At 38.1% G+C, this 18,148-nt stretch overlaps 2 protein-coding genes and 1 long non-coding RNA gene across 3 annotated transcripts; 1 reads left to right on the forward strand and 2 right to left on the reverse strand.

Moving 5' to 3' along the window:
• Window positions 1-6,404: 6,404 nt before the first annotated feature.
• Window positions 6,405-8,384, reverse strand: LOC140015484 (probable cytokinin riboside 5'-monophosphate phosphoribohydrolase LOGL10). The gene is made up of 7 exons (XM_072068103.1): window positions 8,223-8,384; window positions 7,953-8,050; window positions 7,768-7,798; window positions 7,534-7,633; window positions 7,307-7,377; window positions 6,966-7,109; window positions 6,405-6,774 (listed from the first exon to the last, which is right to left on the reverse strand). Exons 1-7 carry the CDS (start codon window positions 8,346-8,348, stop codon window positions 6,676-6,678), a joined length of 669 nt encoding a protein of 222 aa, XP_071924204.1. The 5' UTR covers window positions 8,349-8,384; the 3' UTR covers window positions 6,405-6,675.
• Window positions 8,385-12,641: 4,257 nt separating this feature from the next.
• LOC140015431 (uncharacterized) lies at window positions 12,642-13,379 on the forward strand. Its single transcript, XM_072068008.1, has one exon. The coding sequence runs from the start codon at window positions 12,642-12,644 to the stop codon at window positions 13,377-13,379; it is 738 nt and encodes a 245-aa protein (XP_071924109.1).
• Window positions 13,380-13,659: 280 nt separating this feature from the next.
• LOC140015324 (uncharacterized) lies at window positions 13,660-14,096 on the reverse strand. Its single transcript, XR_011821937.1, has 2 exons — window positions 13,957-14,096; window positions 13,660-13,869 (listed from the first exon to the last, which is right to left on the reverse strand). It is a non-coding gene; the product is annotated as an uncharacterized lncRNA (long non-coding RNA).
• Between the last annotated feature and the right edge of the window lie 4,052 nt (window positions 14,097-18,148).

The raw sequence follows: 18,148 nt of genomic DNA on the forward strand, positions 1-18,148 counted from the left end.
CTAACCAGCTAATCCCTGACCCAATAATTTAATCGAGTCGTTATCCGGTTCGAATTTAATAACATAATTGTTAAAACGGGATGTGTAAAGAATATCCATGTTGACCACTTTGACCTCACTAATAGTATATGGATTAAAAATGGCCATTGAATTAGTGTATTTTTTTCACTATCACACAAGAGGGATTTGATCTTGATGTTGAGGCGGAGACATTGAGCTCGAGTGCTGGGGAATAGAAGGCGTACAAATTATGGCAAATAAGATAATTCAGGACTTCAAGTAATCAAGGACTATTTATCTTTCAATTTGCTGCCTAAACAGTAAACACTAGTTGTGTTTGGATTGCATTTTCCGTCATTTTTCATGGAAAAATTACTGTAGTGATTTGATATATGTGAGGGAAAAAGGTGATAGGAAAATGTGATCACGAAAAACGACAATATTTTCCGACGGAAACAAGCAATCCAAACGAGGCCCGTTTTCCAATTGGTGTTTAAGGTGAACAAGAAATAGATTTAGTATATCATCTTTATAAATACATATGGTTGTTATATTTTGTACGGATTTTCATTTACAATCATTTCACAAGGAAAGTTATTACCCATTAATTTTTAAAAAAAACTGAAATAAATAAAAATATATTTTATTATAATTTCTATATTGTGTTTAAATTCAAATATTATGCACAGCCTGAAACGTGGACAAATCGAATTGGGACAAAGTTCGTTATCTATAGAAACTAGTATAAAAACAACATAAAATTTTTTTTCTTGACATGAACTATAAACTTATCATCAAAATATTTTGGCTTATTATTATTTCTTTCACAAGGTTCAAGTTATTTGGGTAGTTACAATGGTTAAGGATATTTACGAGTGGTTTTGTGGGTAAAATATGATGAGGTTTTTTAAGGGTAAAAAAATTGGAGGTTTAGAAAATGATTTTTTTATAAAAAAAAGTGTTTATAAATGGATAACAATTTGTCTAAAATGTTCAAAATTGAAGCTAATCTCCTTACCACAATGGAACCGCTGCATTATCGTTTTCTTCTTGTACTAGGAGGCATGAACCGCGCCCTGCGCGGTGATAATTTATTATGGATGCCCATAAAACATATGTAGCAGGTATATAATTTTGAAAATAAAAAGGACATTGACTTTATTAGATGTAATAAGTTGGAATAACAAAAGTAACAGCTAGGACAGAAGGAATGTTTGTTGCTTAAAACTCCAAAGGCTAAAGAACTATACAAAGATCTAGGCTTTAGAAACGCAGAAACAAAACAAAGTTTAGTAATTGTCCAGTGAATGAATCGTCTAAGTAACAAACATGTGGTCTATAGTCTACATATCACTATTCCAAATACTACTGCTGCCTAAGAACTCAGCCCAAGAAGAAAGGCTCTGAGCTGGCAGCATAACAAAGCATCCCAAAGAAAATTTTTTAAAAAGAACAGAACCACTAAATGCTATTAGTATCAATAGCATATAAGCCTCAAAACTAATACCGACGCCACTACAAGCTCAAAGAAGTTCACGAGCTGACAAGATAGCACAAGAAATAAGCATCCAAAAACAACCTCTCTAAACTGGGTAGCAAGCAACAACAGCGTATTTAGTGCATGTCACTTTGTTGATCACATCGGATGAACGCTTAAAATAGCATAGGAGCCTGGTCAGTTCAATTCGACAAGCCACACGATGGTACAACTTAAAGGTCTGCAAAAAGGTTGAATCGAAATAAAGTGGCAATTCAAGAATCCATGTACACAAATCAGACCATTTAAATTGCATAAAAGAAAGTTCATTAATGACAAATCCAAATGACCTGGCTACATAGTTGAACAATCTCCAAGTTCAGGTATCTATGCATGAGAATAGAGCAACACATAACCTCATCGTCAGCAGCCTCAAACATGTCAAGCGCGCTAACACCAATCAGCTTCTTAGCTTCGACACCTAATGCAATAACATTTACACACCCAGTATCATCATGAAAAGTGAGCCAGATCCATGCTCTATAACAAAAATAACATTAACCACCAAAAAAAAGGAAACCAAGGAATACATAGAGTTTTTAAAAACTAATAACTAATAACAAATCCACGATGCACCTAGGGAAATCATACATTCCCTGACCTCAACCAAGGTATACAAATAGTCTTATATGTTGACAAGACACCCTCAATTGATTTTAGTTTTCTCACGTGGCACGATACCGTTGGGGTAAAAGATTGGAGGCACAAACAAAAGTGACACGAAAAATCAACATAATTTCTTTTCACAAAAAATCAAGATGCAGAGGGGAATGCAATATTGGCCATACATCTTTAACAAGAGCTCTGTGTTATTATAGCAATCAAACTTCCAGATAAGAGTTTTGGAGCCACGAAAACAGGCAATTTCGCATTTCAGACACATGCAAACATTTAATTCTTGTTTATCAATGAAGGAACATTATTACAGTTGCAATGTACATTTTTTGTGTGCTAAAATGTCTAGAATTAAAAAGTTTCATCCTCCATTTGCAAAGCCTTCTATTGCATGATACAGTTCCTGCCAAAATCCAGATGCAGCAGTGATTTGATACTACAAACAACTTAACTAAGAGAAACAGCTCCTTAGCAGTATCAAGAACAACTGAACATTTAGTATTCATGCCAGACTGCAGATTTACCAAAATGATCTCATAGCATTATACCTAATCAATATTGAACAAGCTAAACGTTTAAAAAAGTTTCCTCGTCTAATGTAGCTCAGGACATAGAAAACAATGCATGCAATAAATCTTATAGAATAATCAGTGGGTAGAAGCAACCTTTTTTGTAGACAAATCCTTTTTTTTTTTTTTTTTGCACTGGCTTCTTCACAGTCGACCCAAACACTTCATACTTAATAAAAAGGAAAATGTTTAACAATCAAAAGCTGTCCCATTCCATTTCCAGTAGCAAAAAAAATAAAAATAATTGTCTAGTTTATGGAGTAAATCTTGCACCCGAGTACGTGAACTATTAACCCAATACAGGAAAGGTCAACTGCACATTAATTAAAGTACTGCAATTCAAATAGAACTAACATGAAACGGGGATACCTCTAATCAAATGCATAGGGATCATCTGCATAAGGATTCAGAGATCCTTCTGAAAACAGATCACCTATATTAGATGAATTTGTATGAACTTGTCCCTTTGTTCCCTATCATGAAATTCCAATCACAAATGTCAGCACACATAACATAAAATTATATGTGACCGTAATCACAAGGCATCTTGCAGTGTACAGAGACAAACTTCATCACATACAGTTAAATTTCTCCTTGTTTCTACTTTACCTTGCTCAGGTTAACCAATTGCTCTGTTTCATTGCATTAATCTATTAGTAATCACAACTTAATCCTAAATGATATGAATAAGAGTAACACCATTTCAAGGTAAGAGAATTTTGTGACCACGATTATTGTCTGTCTAGTACACCCCATTCATCAAAAATAGGCAAAAATCCTACTTCTTGTTGGGTGAGACATGACTGACACTCCACAAAAGATCAAAAGCTAAAACAACCAGCATGATGACACTGAGAAGGAAAATTTATCCTAGTTCATTGTTTAATTACCTTAGTAACAGCTCTAGGTGTAACAACTTTTGGTGTCTCTAGTTTTTTATGTCTGCCTGGGTCCTGTAGTAATAGAGACAATTACACATAACCAAGAAATATACACATAAAGAATCGTTCCCCTACGACAATGCATACTGATCAGAAATCAAAATTACATACCGCAAACATTACAGTACTTTTGGTTTTCCTTTTTTTGTAATTGTTCTTCCATTTGCTGTTTCGACTTCATATTCATGATGAGTGACATGCTTAAGCAAGGAAAGGAGGTTAGACAAACGGGCACAAAGAGTTGGGCTGAATTTTCTACGAACACAGAGAGCTTATCAATGATATTCAGAAGCATGAACCTAATTTTCCATGTCTTTCTTGAGATATAGATTAAATTGACAAAAAAAGAAAAAAAGGGAGAGCGAGGCATAGGAAAACTGATACGGGTCATGGATTTCTCTTTCATTGTAAAAATATAGACTGGCAGGCTTTCCTTTTTTTTTTTATTAGTGCTCACTTGGTCGGGTTGGTTATAAGAATCGGACCTTTTCTTGGTCAGCGAGGGTGAGTTTGTCGGAAGCGTCGGAAAGGGAGGCATCGAGGGACTGAAGCTGGGACTGAAGGTCGGCGATGATGGCGTCAAAACATACGAATTCCAGGCAAAAAAAAAAAAAAAAAAAAGAAAGAAGGAAACTTGTAGCAAGGACTGAAGCTGACTGGACAGATTACAACGAAGGAAGAGGAAGAGATCCAAACGAATGGAAGAAGATCCGGACAGCTGCAACCAACAGCGAAGATGGCACCTCCTTGGGCGGAAAGAAGACAGTGACCGAGCAAAAAAACAGAAAGCTGCACGTCACCGGACAAGGGAAAAAAATAGGAACGCCAGGGAAAAAAAATGAACAGAGGAAACTTGAAGAGAGGATCGGACCTCACTGGAAAGGAAAATAAAAGACAAAGAAGAGAGCTTACAACAAAAGAGGAGGAGAGGCCAACGAACGGCACAAGATCTGTACCGATGCAGCCGACAGCGAAGGTGGCAGCTCCTTGGCCGGTAAGAAGGCTATGGGCTTGGGAGAACCGAATACCAGAGCTCAACAAAATGTTGCAGCAGGCTCCAGAGCATGCGGGTAAGTGGCAGAGCAACATTGTGGGGAGAAGTAAATGCAGTTGGAGAGAGAAGGGAGCGGGAAGAAAGCAAATGCAGCAGACGCATAGAAAGAAGGACGGACGGTCACATGGGACACTGGCTGGCGAAACCAGATGGGAAGCTGACGCGCGATGCGCGAACAACATGATACTTCCAATCCACATGCCGGGCACGTGAGAGGACGACGAAAGTTTTGGCTGAATGCTGGTGGGACGTTATCTACTTATGTTGAAAATGCAGGCCCAAAGTGCAGATTGCTGATTTCAGCGTGGCTTTCGATCATGCCTGATGGTGGGTATTGGGTACTCTGTCGGTACAAAAAAAGATGTCTTCACGAATTGGGAGTTGCACCCTTAAAAGGGCAAAAGAAAAAAAGTTTGAACAGTCATTTTTTGTCGAAAAATTGCTACGTTTTTTATGAACGTATTTTTTTATCGTTTTTTTTCCTCATATGTATCAAATCATTACAGTAATTTTTTACAAAAAAAATTCAGAAAAATACAATCCAAACACAACATTGAGCAACTTTCTTTTAATCAGACTTTTACATGCAACTGAATGGAATCAAGAAAGGAACAGAAAGGGAAGTTTCGACTTTCAAGCCAAACCATTTTTCTGCTAAAAACCAGTGTGGATTTTCTAGTCTAGAGGGCCATTCGACTCATCCGAAGGGAAGGGAAACTCTGGCAAACGCATTGCAACGAATCAATTAATGATTGATAGGCTTTTCGGACCCTGGCCATGCCACAAGATTTCGGACATTTCTTTTTTAGTTCTTGTAGCATCTCTTTTTATGGGTTTGAATTTGGGTTGACGGATGGATTGTTCACTGATTTGGGCCACGCATCAGTCTCACACTCTCATCGTGACTCCTTGAATTCCAAAACCCTTTGTCAAATTATCACCAACTTATCCTGTAATCCTTGCACCCAACCCACAACCTGATTTTATAATTTACAGCACCATCCCTTTTACTACTATTTAGGCTTTTAGTTACCGGTTTGCCTACCCTTCTCTATTTATTTCTTCGGCCTTTTTTTTTTTTTTTTTTCTCATTCAGTTGGGAGTGTCCGGACTTACACCCGACTAGTCCCTCAACCCCGAGGAGAACGAATCCCACCGATCCTCAAAAAATTATGCTGAATTTGCTGAACTCGGGATCGAATCCATACCGTCTCGCCCTAACTAGGCTACACGACCACCCGAACAATCCGTCGGGGTCTTATTTCTTAGACCTCTTCTTGGTTGCTTTTTGGGCGGTTACTGGGGATAACGATGGTCAACTTCTGGTCAAGCCGTCAACCTCATAGTACTCATCGGATTAATTATTTTCAGTATTTAGTCCCGGCTACTACTAGGCTTCCTCCGAATATTTTTGTTAGGGAAAGAAATGCTTTACCGTATCTGAGGGTTCTTATTTCACCGTATTTCGGCTCGACTAACACTACTGCTTAATAAATAGTTTAACTCCACATTTGATTGGAATATTTTCCTTGTCCGAATCAACCGGAAGGTATAACCATTTAGCCTGAAGCCACGGGCACAAGACACGCAGAGACGGAATTTTTTGGGGACAATGAAAGACTAGCTAGCTGCTGTATTTTGTGATTCCTGCAGGTCCATTTGACTTGGTTTTCTAGCACACAACAGTATAGGAAAGAAGATGAGATTTCTTTTCTTTTTTTTTTTCCTCTTTCTTTCTTTTTTTTTTCGCAAAGAAACAGCAAACAACCTAAATCACAACCTAGCTTTCTCCTCTTCTTTGTACCAATTCTTCGCAATAAATACAATTTTGAGGAGGAGCAAACGTAGATTGAGTAACAGCTATTTTCAGGGGGCAAAAAAAAAAAAAGAAACCCATGAAAGAGATCGAAGCTAAAAAATGCCAGACAAGTAATTTTTGTCTTTTGTAGCCACAGCTAGCTAACGAGCCAATTCAGACTGCAAAGATGCGTTGAGCTCCACTTGTTCAACCTCCCACCGTGCCTTGGCCACCACTTCATCATGTACGGGCACGTACTCCTAACCCATCACAGCATAATAATAAAAAAAAAAAAAACCATGAACCCCTATATATATATATATATATATATATGTATGTATGTATGTATCACAAACCTCGGGTCTACACAATTGAGTAATTATTTATATATGCTACGCTGCTCCTCTATTACAAGGCCACAGGTTGGAAAAGCAAGGCTTTTGGTACGTACCTCCAGTTTTTGAAGAAGCTCCTTAGCGTTTGGGGCAGAGACAATAATGTGGCGCTGCGAAGGTTTGATAAAACCATCTTCAACAGCCTTGTCTATGAAGGTTAGTAGGTTGTTGTAGTAGCCCTCCACATTTAGCAATCCCACCTATTATCATATGAACATATGTCGGGTTATAAACCAGCTCCACGATGCTAATCGAAATAGTTTAGCAATATTGAGTGGCAGCTAAGCATATAATATAGGCCATGACGGAGTTGAAGAAGGGAAAGAAAATGATAGAAGGTGGGAGTCCAGATTTGGCCAAACCAAAAATACAGTAGTGTTATATAGTATGTGCTTACAGGCTTGTCATGAATCCCTAGCTGGGCCCATGTGATGACTTCCAATAGCTCCTCCAGTGTTCCATATCCACCTAATCATCATATATATATATGTATGTGAATTGTTAAAAGGGTTCTCATCATGAGCACTGAGTTACAAGACTTGATTAAAAAGAAAGAGAAAAGACAGTTGTAGTAAGAGTCTTAGCTTAGCTAGCAGCATTTCAGAATTCCTGAGTAGTACGTACCCGGTAGGGCAATGAAACAGTCAGATTGGCGGGCCATTTCTGCTTTTCTTTGGTGCATGTTTGCTACAGGTCGTACCTCCCCCACCGTTTCACCAGTTATCTGATGCATAAACAGATTCAGATGGTTAATAAGCAATGGATCAAAAGCATGATGATGCATGATGAACTAATTGAAATCAGATGCCAAATTGGAGTACTGTAATAATTGTTTATTGGTCCAAGAAATTGACTCACCTCTTTGCACATCAGGGTCTTTGGGATGACTCTTGAGGACGAACAAAACAACAAGTAGAGAAACAATGAGAATCAAGTCAGCAAACGGCCAACCCAGCAAGGAGAGAATGAATCTAGACATCTATCTATCTGTACATGACGAGAAAAATTTGTTTTGAGGTTTCGAGTCTATCTGAGCTAAATACCCCAAGACGTGTCTCCCACCACGATGGACCTCCTGAGATACTAATCCCATTAAGCCGACGCTCCCTCCACCGTAAACTAAGTCCAGCCTTCTTGCCACCTACACAATAAAGCAGAAAAGAAAGAAAACCCCCAAAAAATTTGATGTCAAATCTTTGTTTACGATTCTCATTCATTCATTCATTCCCATGTAGTAGTGGCGGGTGGAGTATATCCTGTAAGTAGACATAAAATATCAGAGGAATCTTTATGGAAGTGGGGCAGTAGTATACCAGTTCCTGGCCTAATTCAAGAGCAGCATCTCTGTAGCAATTCCTCTTGCCAGAACTGCTTCCGCAAAACACACAAACGCTCCTGAACCTTGACTTGGCTGCTTCCTCATCCTCCATAAATCTCATCTAGCTAGTAATACTCCTTTTAGGCTTTTCTCTCTCTCTCTCTCTCTCTCTCTCTCTCTCTGTATATATATATATATATATATACATACATACATACATGTATATGCCTTGTGGCTTTTTTTTTTTTTTTTTTTTGGGGGTATGGATTTAAAGACTAAAGGATGCATTGTATGGTCCTGTATTTATGCGTTTTTTTTTTGGTGACTTTATGTCTCTTGTGTGTACGTATATATGGTCAAGAAAGGGATATAAAGTACATTAATTTTAGTCTCTCTCTCTCTTTTTTTTTTTTTTTTTTTTTTGGGCGTTTGGGGGAGGAGGGTCCGTTTGGGGTGGCTCCCCACCCAGGCATAGGTCTCCACTCACCAGGCGGTACCAAAAAGGAACACGCGGAACAACATCCACAAATGGGACCCGCCGGAAGCAGAATGAACGAATCATGATTGGATGAATGCTGGAATTGCTATTGCCACGTGGATTCCTTTGCCGGATAATTTCCACTTTCTACTTTTTCTTTTTCTTTTTTATTACTCCATCGTCTTTCTTTCCTTTCCGGCTAAATTGGAATTTGGGAGTCGGGACCCATTAAAATTTAAGACATCAATTTCACCTTCTAAATATGATATTGTAGTGGTAATCACTTTTAAGACTAATTAATCATTGTAGTAAAATTTTGCAATCTACATGTATGCTAAAATTTCAACTTCTATACACTGTCTTGGTTAATGCTGAAAGCACAAAATCCATGTTTATATTTTGTTGCCGTGAATTCTCATAAACGGCTAAAGCTCTACTCCTGCACGAGCTAATGTGTTCAAATTTTAGCCATAGACATGTCATAGGTAGTTGGGCTTGAGCCTCTACTGCTATTCAATATTCCCACAACATTAGTTAGAATAGACAGTTTGTTACTGCAATTGCAATATAAATAGAAAAATGTTATTTGCACTCTCCTTTTTGTTATTTGTATTCCTACTATTATTTTTATTACTATATAGTTTTCATATGTTAGACTATATAATATAACAAATGGTACGAGTATAAATAACAAAATATTCCCAAACACACATCAACATTAATTCGATCCCTTTGCAAACGCACACCGTTGATTTGTGATTTATTGTGACCATCGATGTAAAGAAGTATAGGTCAATTTTTTTTTTCAGAGATGACAACAGTTGTATGACCTAATCTATTCTACACTAAGGCGGAGAAGACAGACCTAAGGAGGTTCGGGGATAACTCGGAGGGGGCTAAACCACCATCGGATGAAACGAACGCACAACACACCCGCCTGAATTTTTTTTTGGAAGTAAACCACTTAAATGTGAATTTTTTAAGTATAGGTTATTTTCTCACAAAAAAAATATCGTGTGATCGAATCCCATTATCAATCTAAAGTTGTATTGACGGGCGATTTGTAAAAGTTTCTACGATCAATCTTTCTATGGTATCATATCAAAGGCATTTTCTAACCCGCGGTGGTTGTTTGTATTCCTCGCCTGAACTTACTGACCTGCTTTTGCTTGCTATTGCTTTTGACTCGAATGTTTAACTGAAATTCGTCGACAAAGGGTCACGTCTATGACTACGTGTAGATATCAACTTTCACGTCTCCTAAACCAATCCAATAGCAATGGGTCAAAAATACTTGTGACTCGTAGCCGGTTCCTTCCGTATACAATATAGTAACTATGTAGCTGCATCAGAAAATGACTCTCAGTTCAATATCAACAGCAGAAGAAAGAACGTGTTAGCATCAAAGTACATATGAACTTCATTCATTTAGGACCTTAATAAAGATAAGAATTTTAGTCGGTAAGGTGGGACCCTACTTTTTTTGGGGGGGGGGGGGGGGGAGGGGGAGGGTTTCGCTCTCACTTAAATTTTTTTTTTTTTAAAATTCCGAACAAGAGAAGTGAGGAATGAAAACCGAGCATTTAAGAAAGAAAGGAAGAAGGAGGAGGGGATTTGGCTTTTAATACAATTGTTACATGGTGTTGTAACATTACCAATTATTTGGCCAAATATATTTGCTGACATCACCATTACAATTTTCAATACACCTTTTTATCTTCCCAATTATCTTTTTATCTCACATACATCACATCACAAAAAGTGCTACAGTAAAAATATTTCAAATAACTTACAATCCAAACACACTCATTATAAAAATTTTTCTATGAGAACAAGTTGAGATGTCTGACACACGCGTTGTATTCAAATTTGTTCAAAAGTAGTACTACTCAGTAAATTTTGAAAAGGCATCTTGTCATCTTAAAACGCAAACAGTGCTGTAAACCTAAATCATCATCAACCATTGAGCTTGGTTTTAAGTCCCTCGTTGAATTGTAGGTGGGGGTTCAAATCTTATCTGTAGTTAAAAAAAAATTCAAAGAATGTGCTAAAGCACTCCCTTAATCTAGTAAGATCTATGTACCTGAAAGCCCGAAACACAGCTTCTTTAGGCCCCCTCCCCTCTAATTTAGAATGTATAAATTATACAATAGTTGTCGTCTCTGACAAAAAAATATAAATCATTATCTAAATGCTTTGTTTATTTCTCATATTTGACGTATGTGTGATGCGTGTCATATATCTTCTATCATTATCATAGATTCCATGAATGAAGAGAGAGAGAGAGAGAGAGAGCGCTAATCACTTATCCAACTGTTTTGCAAAATGAGCCGACGTACTTGAGTGGCGGTTCATCATCATACATAGCGTACACCGAAGAGAGAGAGAGAGTTTATGGTGAAGCATCTTTCGGTTACTATAGCGACAATTCATGAGACATAGAGTTAAATGGAAAATGTTACACGTGCAGTGCAGATGTTGACAATTTTCCCAGGCATTAGTATATTATTATGGGTGGTCGTTGGAGGGAGAAAAGAGTCTTCTTGACGTGGGGTGGGAGGAGGCTGGATCGATTGAGGAGCAAGATGGAAGTTGGCGTGGGGCTTCTGCCGAAGCTGGGGACCTTGAAAATGTGACGGGGAGATGATTCAACGTCTTTTTTGTTTTTGAATCGAATGCTCCTGTTTTAAGTCCACAATTCTCTGGCCGCCGAATGATGCATCATACCAACACATGGAAAATGAAAATTGCACCGAAGTAATTTTAGCCAACTCTTTTGCTGGATCGCACTCTCATAATCAGGGCCCCAACTAAATCTAAGCTTTAGTTCGACTGGGAAAAGTTTTTAGACCCAAATTAAATATAGGTCGAGATTAGATCAACAGTATTTATATGGTTTTCATGAGAATGGGCTCAATCAGCCAGGTCCCATCTCGATTAGGCCCATTTAACCTCTCCAAAGCCTAGCACTCCTCCACAGGCGTTGCCCATAGAGGCCTTGTTCTCACACTTATATTTATTTACTTATATTAGGTGTGCATATTACTGTTGTCTTCGTGAAAAAAGCTATAGGTACAAACAAAATATTTCACAAGAAGAATATAATGTAATGAGACTGTATACCAAATACAATCTAGAAATAGGATGAAACCGGACCTAACACACAAAATCGTATAGGGGGGTGCACAATCGTGGAGTCAAGGCATTAGGTCAAAGAATCAAATCCTTAATGCCGCCTGAAATCATAAGATGTTTTGCATATACATCCATCTTGTGCAGAAAGCACTTCACTTCTTTAAGCTGTCCTTAATTTCAAAGTATACAAGTAGGCTCTTCTCCTCCTACATGAAAAGGAACAGGTGACTATATGAAAAGGAACAATTATCTAGTTTCCACCAGAACGGTACATCTAGTTTCCTGTTGGAGGAGGCGCCGACTCTAAGGTTCTTGAATCCAAGATTTTATGTCGTATGTGGTAGAAAACGAAGCCGTGATGTGATATATTATACAGTTGTAATAGCTAATAGGCACATTAGATTTGCAGACACCAGGTCGTCTGGTCTGCTGCATGGCAACGCTTGACACAGGCTGGCAGAGCCGCTTATGTTTTGACCCAAATCCACCAACAACTAATCCATTCAACGGCGTTGGAAGTTTCCTCCAGACGACATTTGATACTGCAGCTGTTCCTAGTATGCGTACGACAAATTAGGAGTACGGAGGAAGGACGCTTCCTCTGTCCTTTTCCTGGCTGCAGGAGATCTAATCACCTCAATTGGCTACCAGCTGTTTCTTTTCAGAAAACTAGATCGCCTGAGCTAAGCTGTATAAGTTGCTAATTCTAGGAAGGATTGATGATGAGTGCTTAATTAATTAGTACAATCTTCAGACCTCAGTGGGGGTCTAATTGGTTAATTAATTCCATCTGCTTGCGAAATGGCACGCCTGAATTTTCTTGCTCTTAGAGACTTGCACGATTCGGCTAATGACTCGCTTCACTCGCCAATCACCATAAGGGCAATTGCTGGGCATAAACAAGAGAAATGGGTTCACGAGGTTTCAGAAGCATCCCTGAGAATGTTGGAAACTTGCGGCAACACCAGGGATGTTCTCTTGTTCGCCAAAGACCATCTGCATGACCTTCAATCGGCTTTCCGAAGACGAGTAGGCATCGCCGACAGCAGTGCAGCTGGAGCAGCAAACAATTTCTCCGGCTACAGTCGCGAAAGAAAGAAATTGAAGAAAGCCATGCTAAGGCGGCTGCACTCGTTGAAGGAGATGAAGAACAAATGCATCCGCTCATCGTCGTCATCATCATCATCACCTGATGTCTCGTCACCCTTAAACCAAAACCTTGTGGCTGTGGTCAATGTGCTGAGACAAGTGAGAATGGCCACCATGGCCATCGCGGAGTCCCTAATGTCACTCGTGTCCATGCCTAATGCGAAGCCGCACAGTAAATCGAATAGAGGGTTTTTCGAGGCCAGGCTAAGTCGTGTGGACAGCCTAAGTTCGTGGTGGGAAAATTGTGACACGAGCATGCTGCAAGAAGCTAGTAAAAGAATGCAGGCGGTGGAGATGGCCATTGATGATCTTGAAGAAGAGTTGAACTGCATTTTCAAGCGTTTGATTCAGACCAGAGTGTCGCTTCTTAACATACTCACCGCCCACTAGCATACAGCTTGCCCAGTTGCAAGTTGCGACGCGCGGCTGGCCACTTCCGGCAACCAACTCTTCAGCCGGAAGAAGCTTTCAACATTGATTACTTCATTCTTTATAATTAAATATTATACCCATATATTGTAGCACTTCTTTGATGATAACTTCGGCGTCATGAATTCGTCTTGCTTTCATTCGCATTAATCTCCATGCCGGACAAGAGGTACGTTTGGAAGTCTATTACAATTGGCCTCCGTATACAGCAAGGTCAATATCTTCCGCGTAAGCTGGAGCATTTTGCTGCTAAATTTATCAAATTGGCTTATGAACATTTCGGACAACAGAGCGTCTTTGATGGTAGTACCAACTATCCTTACTTTTGCTCTATCACAAAGAAAAAAAGAAAACCATCAAACAAAAAAAAAAATATCGAGAGTTCGAACCCTACCTGCAGTGAAAAAATTCCAAAGAGATGCCAGAGAATACTTTTTGGTCTAAATCAGATCTGCGTTTAGAATAGGATGGGCTAGATTATAAGAATGTTATCGTTGCAGCCAAGAAAAAAAAAAAGAGAACAAAGTCAGATGCTTACATATTTGTATTTAGTACAACGTTTAATGAGCTTCAACTGCTCTAGACCCAGAGTCACGGATCAAAGTCAGATGCTTCAACTGAAAATACTTCAGTTACGAGGACACATAATTCCATTGCAGAATATTCCAAAGCTGCATTATTTCTTAAAGGAAAACTATCTTAGGAAACAGGATATGGAAACCAGTGCATTACATCATCAAGTTCAGAATGTTTTTCCTTTCAAACATTTAACCCGATAGGCAACTGCATGAGAAATCCCCCCAAAAGACCTTCACAGCACGAGCACATCAGAAAGTTCTCACTTCTGCTTCGCCGCTTGTCAAAAAGACACCTGCAAAAGATACACACTGCTAACACGTCGTAAAGATATACAGAGAGAGCACCAAACTTTCAGCAACTTTATCAACACTGCATACACCCAAAGATTGTACATAATATCTTCAACTTCTCTAGAATGAGACAAAGTCCAGATTTTAACTGATGAAAGACACTGAAAAATAATTCAAATGCCTCTCCATTTTGTGTGATAAAACATACCAAGCGTACTGCAAAATGGGTTACCTTAGCTAATGTTCATGCCCATGATCATGTGAGTGATCGCCATGACCTTCCCAAGGATGCCTCCAGCCCTTTAATGTGTACCAAGTAAATCAACAGGGAGTGTAATTAACAGGCATAGTTATCATGGAAGATTTAGATGGAAAAGACCATTTAAAAGCTTACCAACACTACAGGACCATCCTGTTTGGCCCTGTATAGAATCCAAAACCTGATATATGCAACCAACAAGAAATCCAAGTCAGCTTCAAAATTGCAGTAACATGGGCAATTGAAGTGTTAACTTGATTGTGATACTATATAGTTTAAATTCTTACAATTATATCAACTGCTACCTTATGAAAGAATTATTATAATTACTATGCCTCAGAAGATAAAGAATGTTTTATTTGGCACTGTAAGCCTTCTTATGCAGTAAAATATATATATATAGAGAGAGAGAGAGGGGGGGGGCAGGGGATAAAGAGAAGAAGAGAGGCAGAGAGAGCAAACAAGTATTTTATGAGTCAACATAGCATTTGTGAAAACAAAAACAGGATAGCAGCATGACAAAAACTTGTGCTTCTGAAAATGATATACACTTATTAGCATTTTCCAGATTTTTTAAGAAAAAGCAATTTTTTAGCGAAAATTGTTTGGGCTCTTGAGAAATTGGACAAGTAGATTTGATACTACAGTGCACCAAAACAATCTGCTACAAGTTCAGATATGAAACTCAAATATGTTCCATATATTTGAGAAACAGCACTAATTTATGCATTTACAATTCTAAAGGGTTAACTTCTCTTCATGACCAGTGCTTAAAATTGTGGCACACACACAATTGGATCAAATTTCATAATTAAAAAATATATATATGTGTGTGTGTATGTGAACATGACAATGATAGTCTGATGAGGCTATCATCCAAAGTGAGAAGGATGATGATTTTGAGCAAATTCATATTTCAAGGTTATGTGAACAAAATTTTGTTGTCATATAGACAAGATAAAGTAACTACTTCCAGCATCCCTGTGAGGCTGTACTTATCTGCTAGTCTGCATGTTGTAACATGATCCAAGTCCTAATTTTTCTACATATCTGACCTAATCTGAACCCCAAATACAACCTTTCATCAACTAAATGAGATAAAAATGAAGTTCTCCTATTATCACCAGTTATCTCAACGTGTATCTGAGACAGAGTTGAATTTATGTACAAGAATATTTAACCACAGAAACATTTGTTCATCTGAACCTTGGATATATTCTTCAAATCCAGTGAGATGGAACTATCAAATATCATATTACTTCAGGGAATCTACTTTACCAAGAAATGATGACTTAGCACCAAGGGAAACCATATGACTGAAGTCAAGTTGCAAGCCAGTATTGTACAACAAAAATAAAGGTAGACGTTACACTTTCGTTGCAAGTTGCAAGCCAGTATTATACAACAAAAATAGTTATAAGGTAGAAGTTAAGCTTTTATGCCAACCATTGTTATTCAGTCACAAACACTATAACTTTGCACCTAAAATATCAAACTATGGAACCAAAAAAGCAGGATACATAATATCTTTAACTTGGTTCAGAAATGAAAACTAAAAAGAAGAAACCATCAACAATGTAACTACAACGTCAGAGGTAACAGAAGCAATATAACTAGAGCAACAACATACTTGTGAGTAACAAAAATTGGGAATTTCTCAAAAACCGATTTTTGTTACAGAAAACATGAAAACACAATGGACACCATGGATAGTATAACACACAATTTAGAGAAAGAGAGGAACTGAATGTAACAACTCTTAAATCACAAGACCAAAGCCTTTGCATCTTCTATTGTTGTAATATGTATTATCTCCTCTAGATGCGACCTAGCAATCGGACTTGACCACCTACCACTACTAAAAATAGCAAGGAATTATTTTGTTTCATCATATATAACCTGCCCTGATATTGTAAATCCACAAGAAGCCAGCATCACAAGAAAACAGAAAGCAATTCAAGCATGCCATTTTTATTTAGCATGCCAAGTGTCACCCATTTGTTATTCCTCCCACCAAACACGTATATTATTTTGCAAAAATGTCAAAATCAAACTAAGACAACCGCAAGGACAAAAGCCAAACATGACAAGAATGTACAAGAAAGAAATCTTAAAAAGGAATCGATCAATCCCTCAAAATTGAGAATTAAGACAACGAAGCAAAAAAACATTTGAGTCTTTAATCTGAAGTCAACAGTAGCATCATCTTGATACCAGTTCTTGCTCGCGAGCAAAAGAAAAAGGGAGGGTGGTGGGGGTGGGGGTGTGAAGGATGCCTCCTTTAGTGCATCCACGTATCAACAATGGCTTGTGAAAATTTCCTTATTTCTTCTAATTACTTGCGGCCCCTGGGGCATCTACTGAGGTATTCATTTTTTGAGACTATAGCTTAATTTGTACGGCTCTAAACACTGGATTGAGAAATTACAAAGGAAAGAGAGGTTCCAGATCCTCAAAAGAATGCAATGAAGACGAAAAGGCTTAAACTTTAATTACCCAACCAACAAAACAGTCACGTCCAGAAGTAACAATTAGCCTAATTAAAGTGACTCGAAAGGAAAACCAAAAAAAAAAATCCACACTCATCTAGTTACGATTACAGCAGCTAAAAGAAGAAAAGTGATTTCATCGGCTTACGTTCACCAAAAGAATGGTGCTGAGATGGGAAATTTTACCACATAAGGGCGCACATGCCCTTTCCGGTGACCGAGTGCCACCGCTTGGGATGGTGCACAGTGATGCCTTTGAAAGTAGTGCCGTGTCCATGTCCTCCTCCGGCCATTCCGACGACGTTTCGATTGTGCGATTGAACTTCCAGAGACGAGATGATGGAGTGATTCACTCTTTCAGGAACGAAAGTGGGAACGAAAATGAAATGAAACCCATCGAACTACCCGGAATCTCATCTCAGAAGCTTAGGAGGCTTCCCCGTACTGTTGGGCCTCCCCTAACCTTAAAATTTACGATTGGGCCGATATAATTGGATTAGGCTTTGACAATACCCTTTAGGGCTTTGAGCAGACTGGAGGTATTTGGATCAGATTTCCAGAAGCAGGCCGCGGAGTCGAAAGAACTCTAGAAAATTTATACGCTAGTAAAAGAGGCACGCTCCAGGCACTGTGCAGTCCGTTGAACAGACAAAAAAAATTGTGATAGACTAAAAAAACAAATGAAGAATAGTTAAGAAATATATGCGACATTTGACAAATGAGTTTTTTGGGTGTTTATTTAAAATTTTACTATAACTTACAGTAGAAAATGTAAAAATTTTTTTTGAAATATATAAATTTTTTGATAATTTAAAATGTATAGTTTAAAAACTTTGAGAAATTTTTTAAGGTTAGTGGAGTTAAAGTTGTTGAAAAACTTATAGCAAATAAACTTGGCAAAAAACTTGTTTGCCAAACAGGTCCATACACATGTACAATAGTCAAATCAAAAGGGAAAATATATAAAATACTGAATATTAATGACTTACAAATGAATCCTTTGGAAAGGGAAAAAAATCAATTACTTACAATAGGTCTTAGGTTCGAGTCCTCTTGCTTACACTAAAAAAAAAAAAAAAAATTTTAAAAAAAACTTACAATAGTGGAGGATTA

Source organism: Coffea arabica, chromosome 10e (genome assembly GCF_036785885.1).
Source record: "Coffea arabica cultivar ET-39 chromosome 10e, Coffea Arabica ET-39 HiFi, whole genome shotgun sequence".
NCBI classification, from domain to species: Eukaryota; Viridiplantae; Streptophyta; class Magnoliopsida; order Gentianales; family Rubiaceae; genus Coffea; species Coffea arabica.

What these genes read in the sequence shown, in the direction of transcription:
- LOC140015484 (XM_072068103.1), bottom strand. Translation starts at nt 8,348, where the DNA reads ATGAGATTTATGGAGGATGAGGAAGCAGCCAAGTCAAGGTTCAGGAGC. An exon ending in TTGAATTAGGCCAGGAACTG is followed by an intron (nt 8,051 to 8,222) that starts GTATACTACTGC and finishes TTTATTGTGTAG; the next exon opens with GTGGCAAGAAGGCTGGACTT. An exon ending in AGACCCTGATGTGCAAAGAG is followed by an intron (nt 7,634 to 7,767) that starts GTGAGTCAATTT and finishes TTTATGCATCAG; the next exon opens with ATAACTGGTGAAACGGTGGG.
- LOC140015431 (XM_072068008.1), top strand. Translation starts at nt 12,642, where the DNA reads ATGGCACGCCTGAATTTTCTTGCTCTTAGAGACTTGCACGATTCGGCT.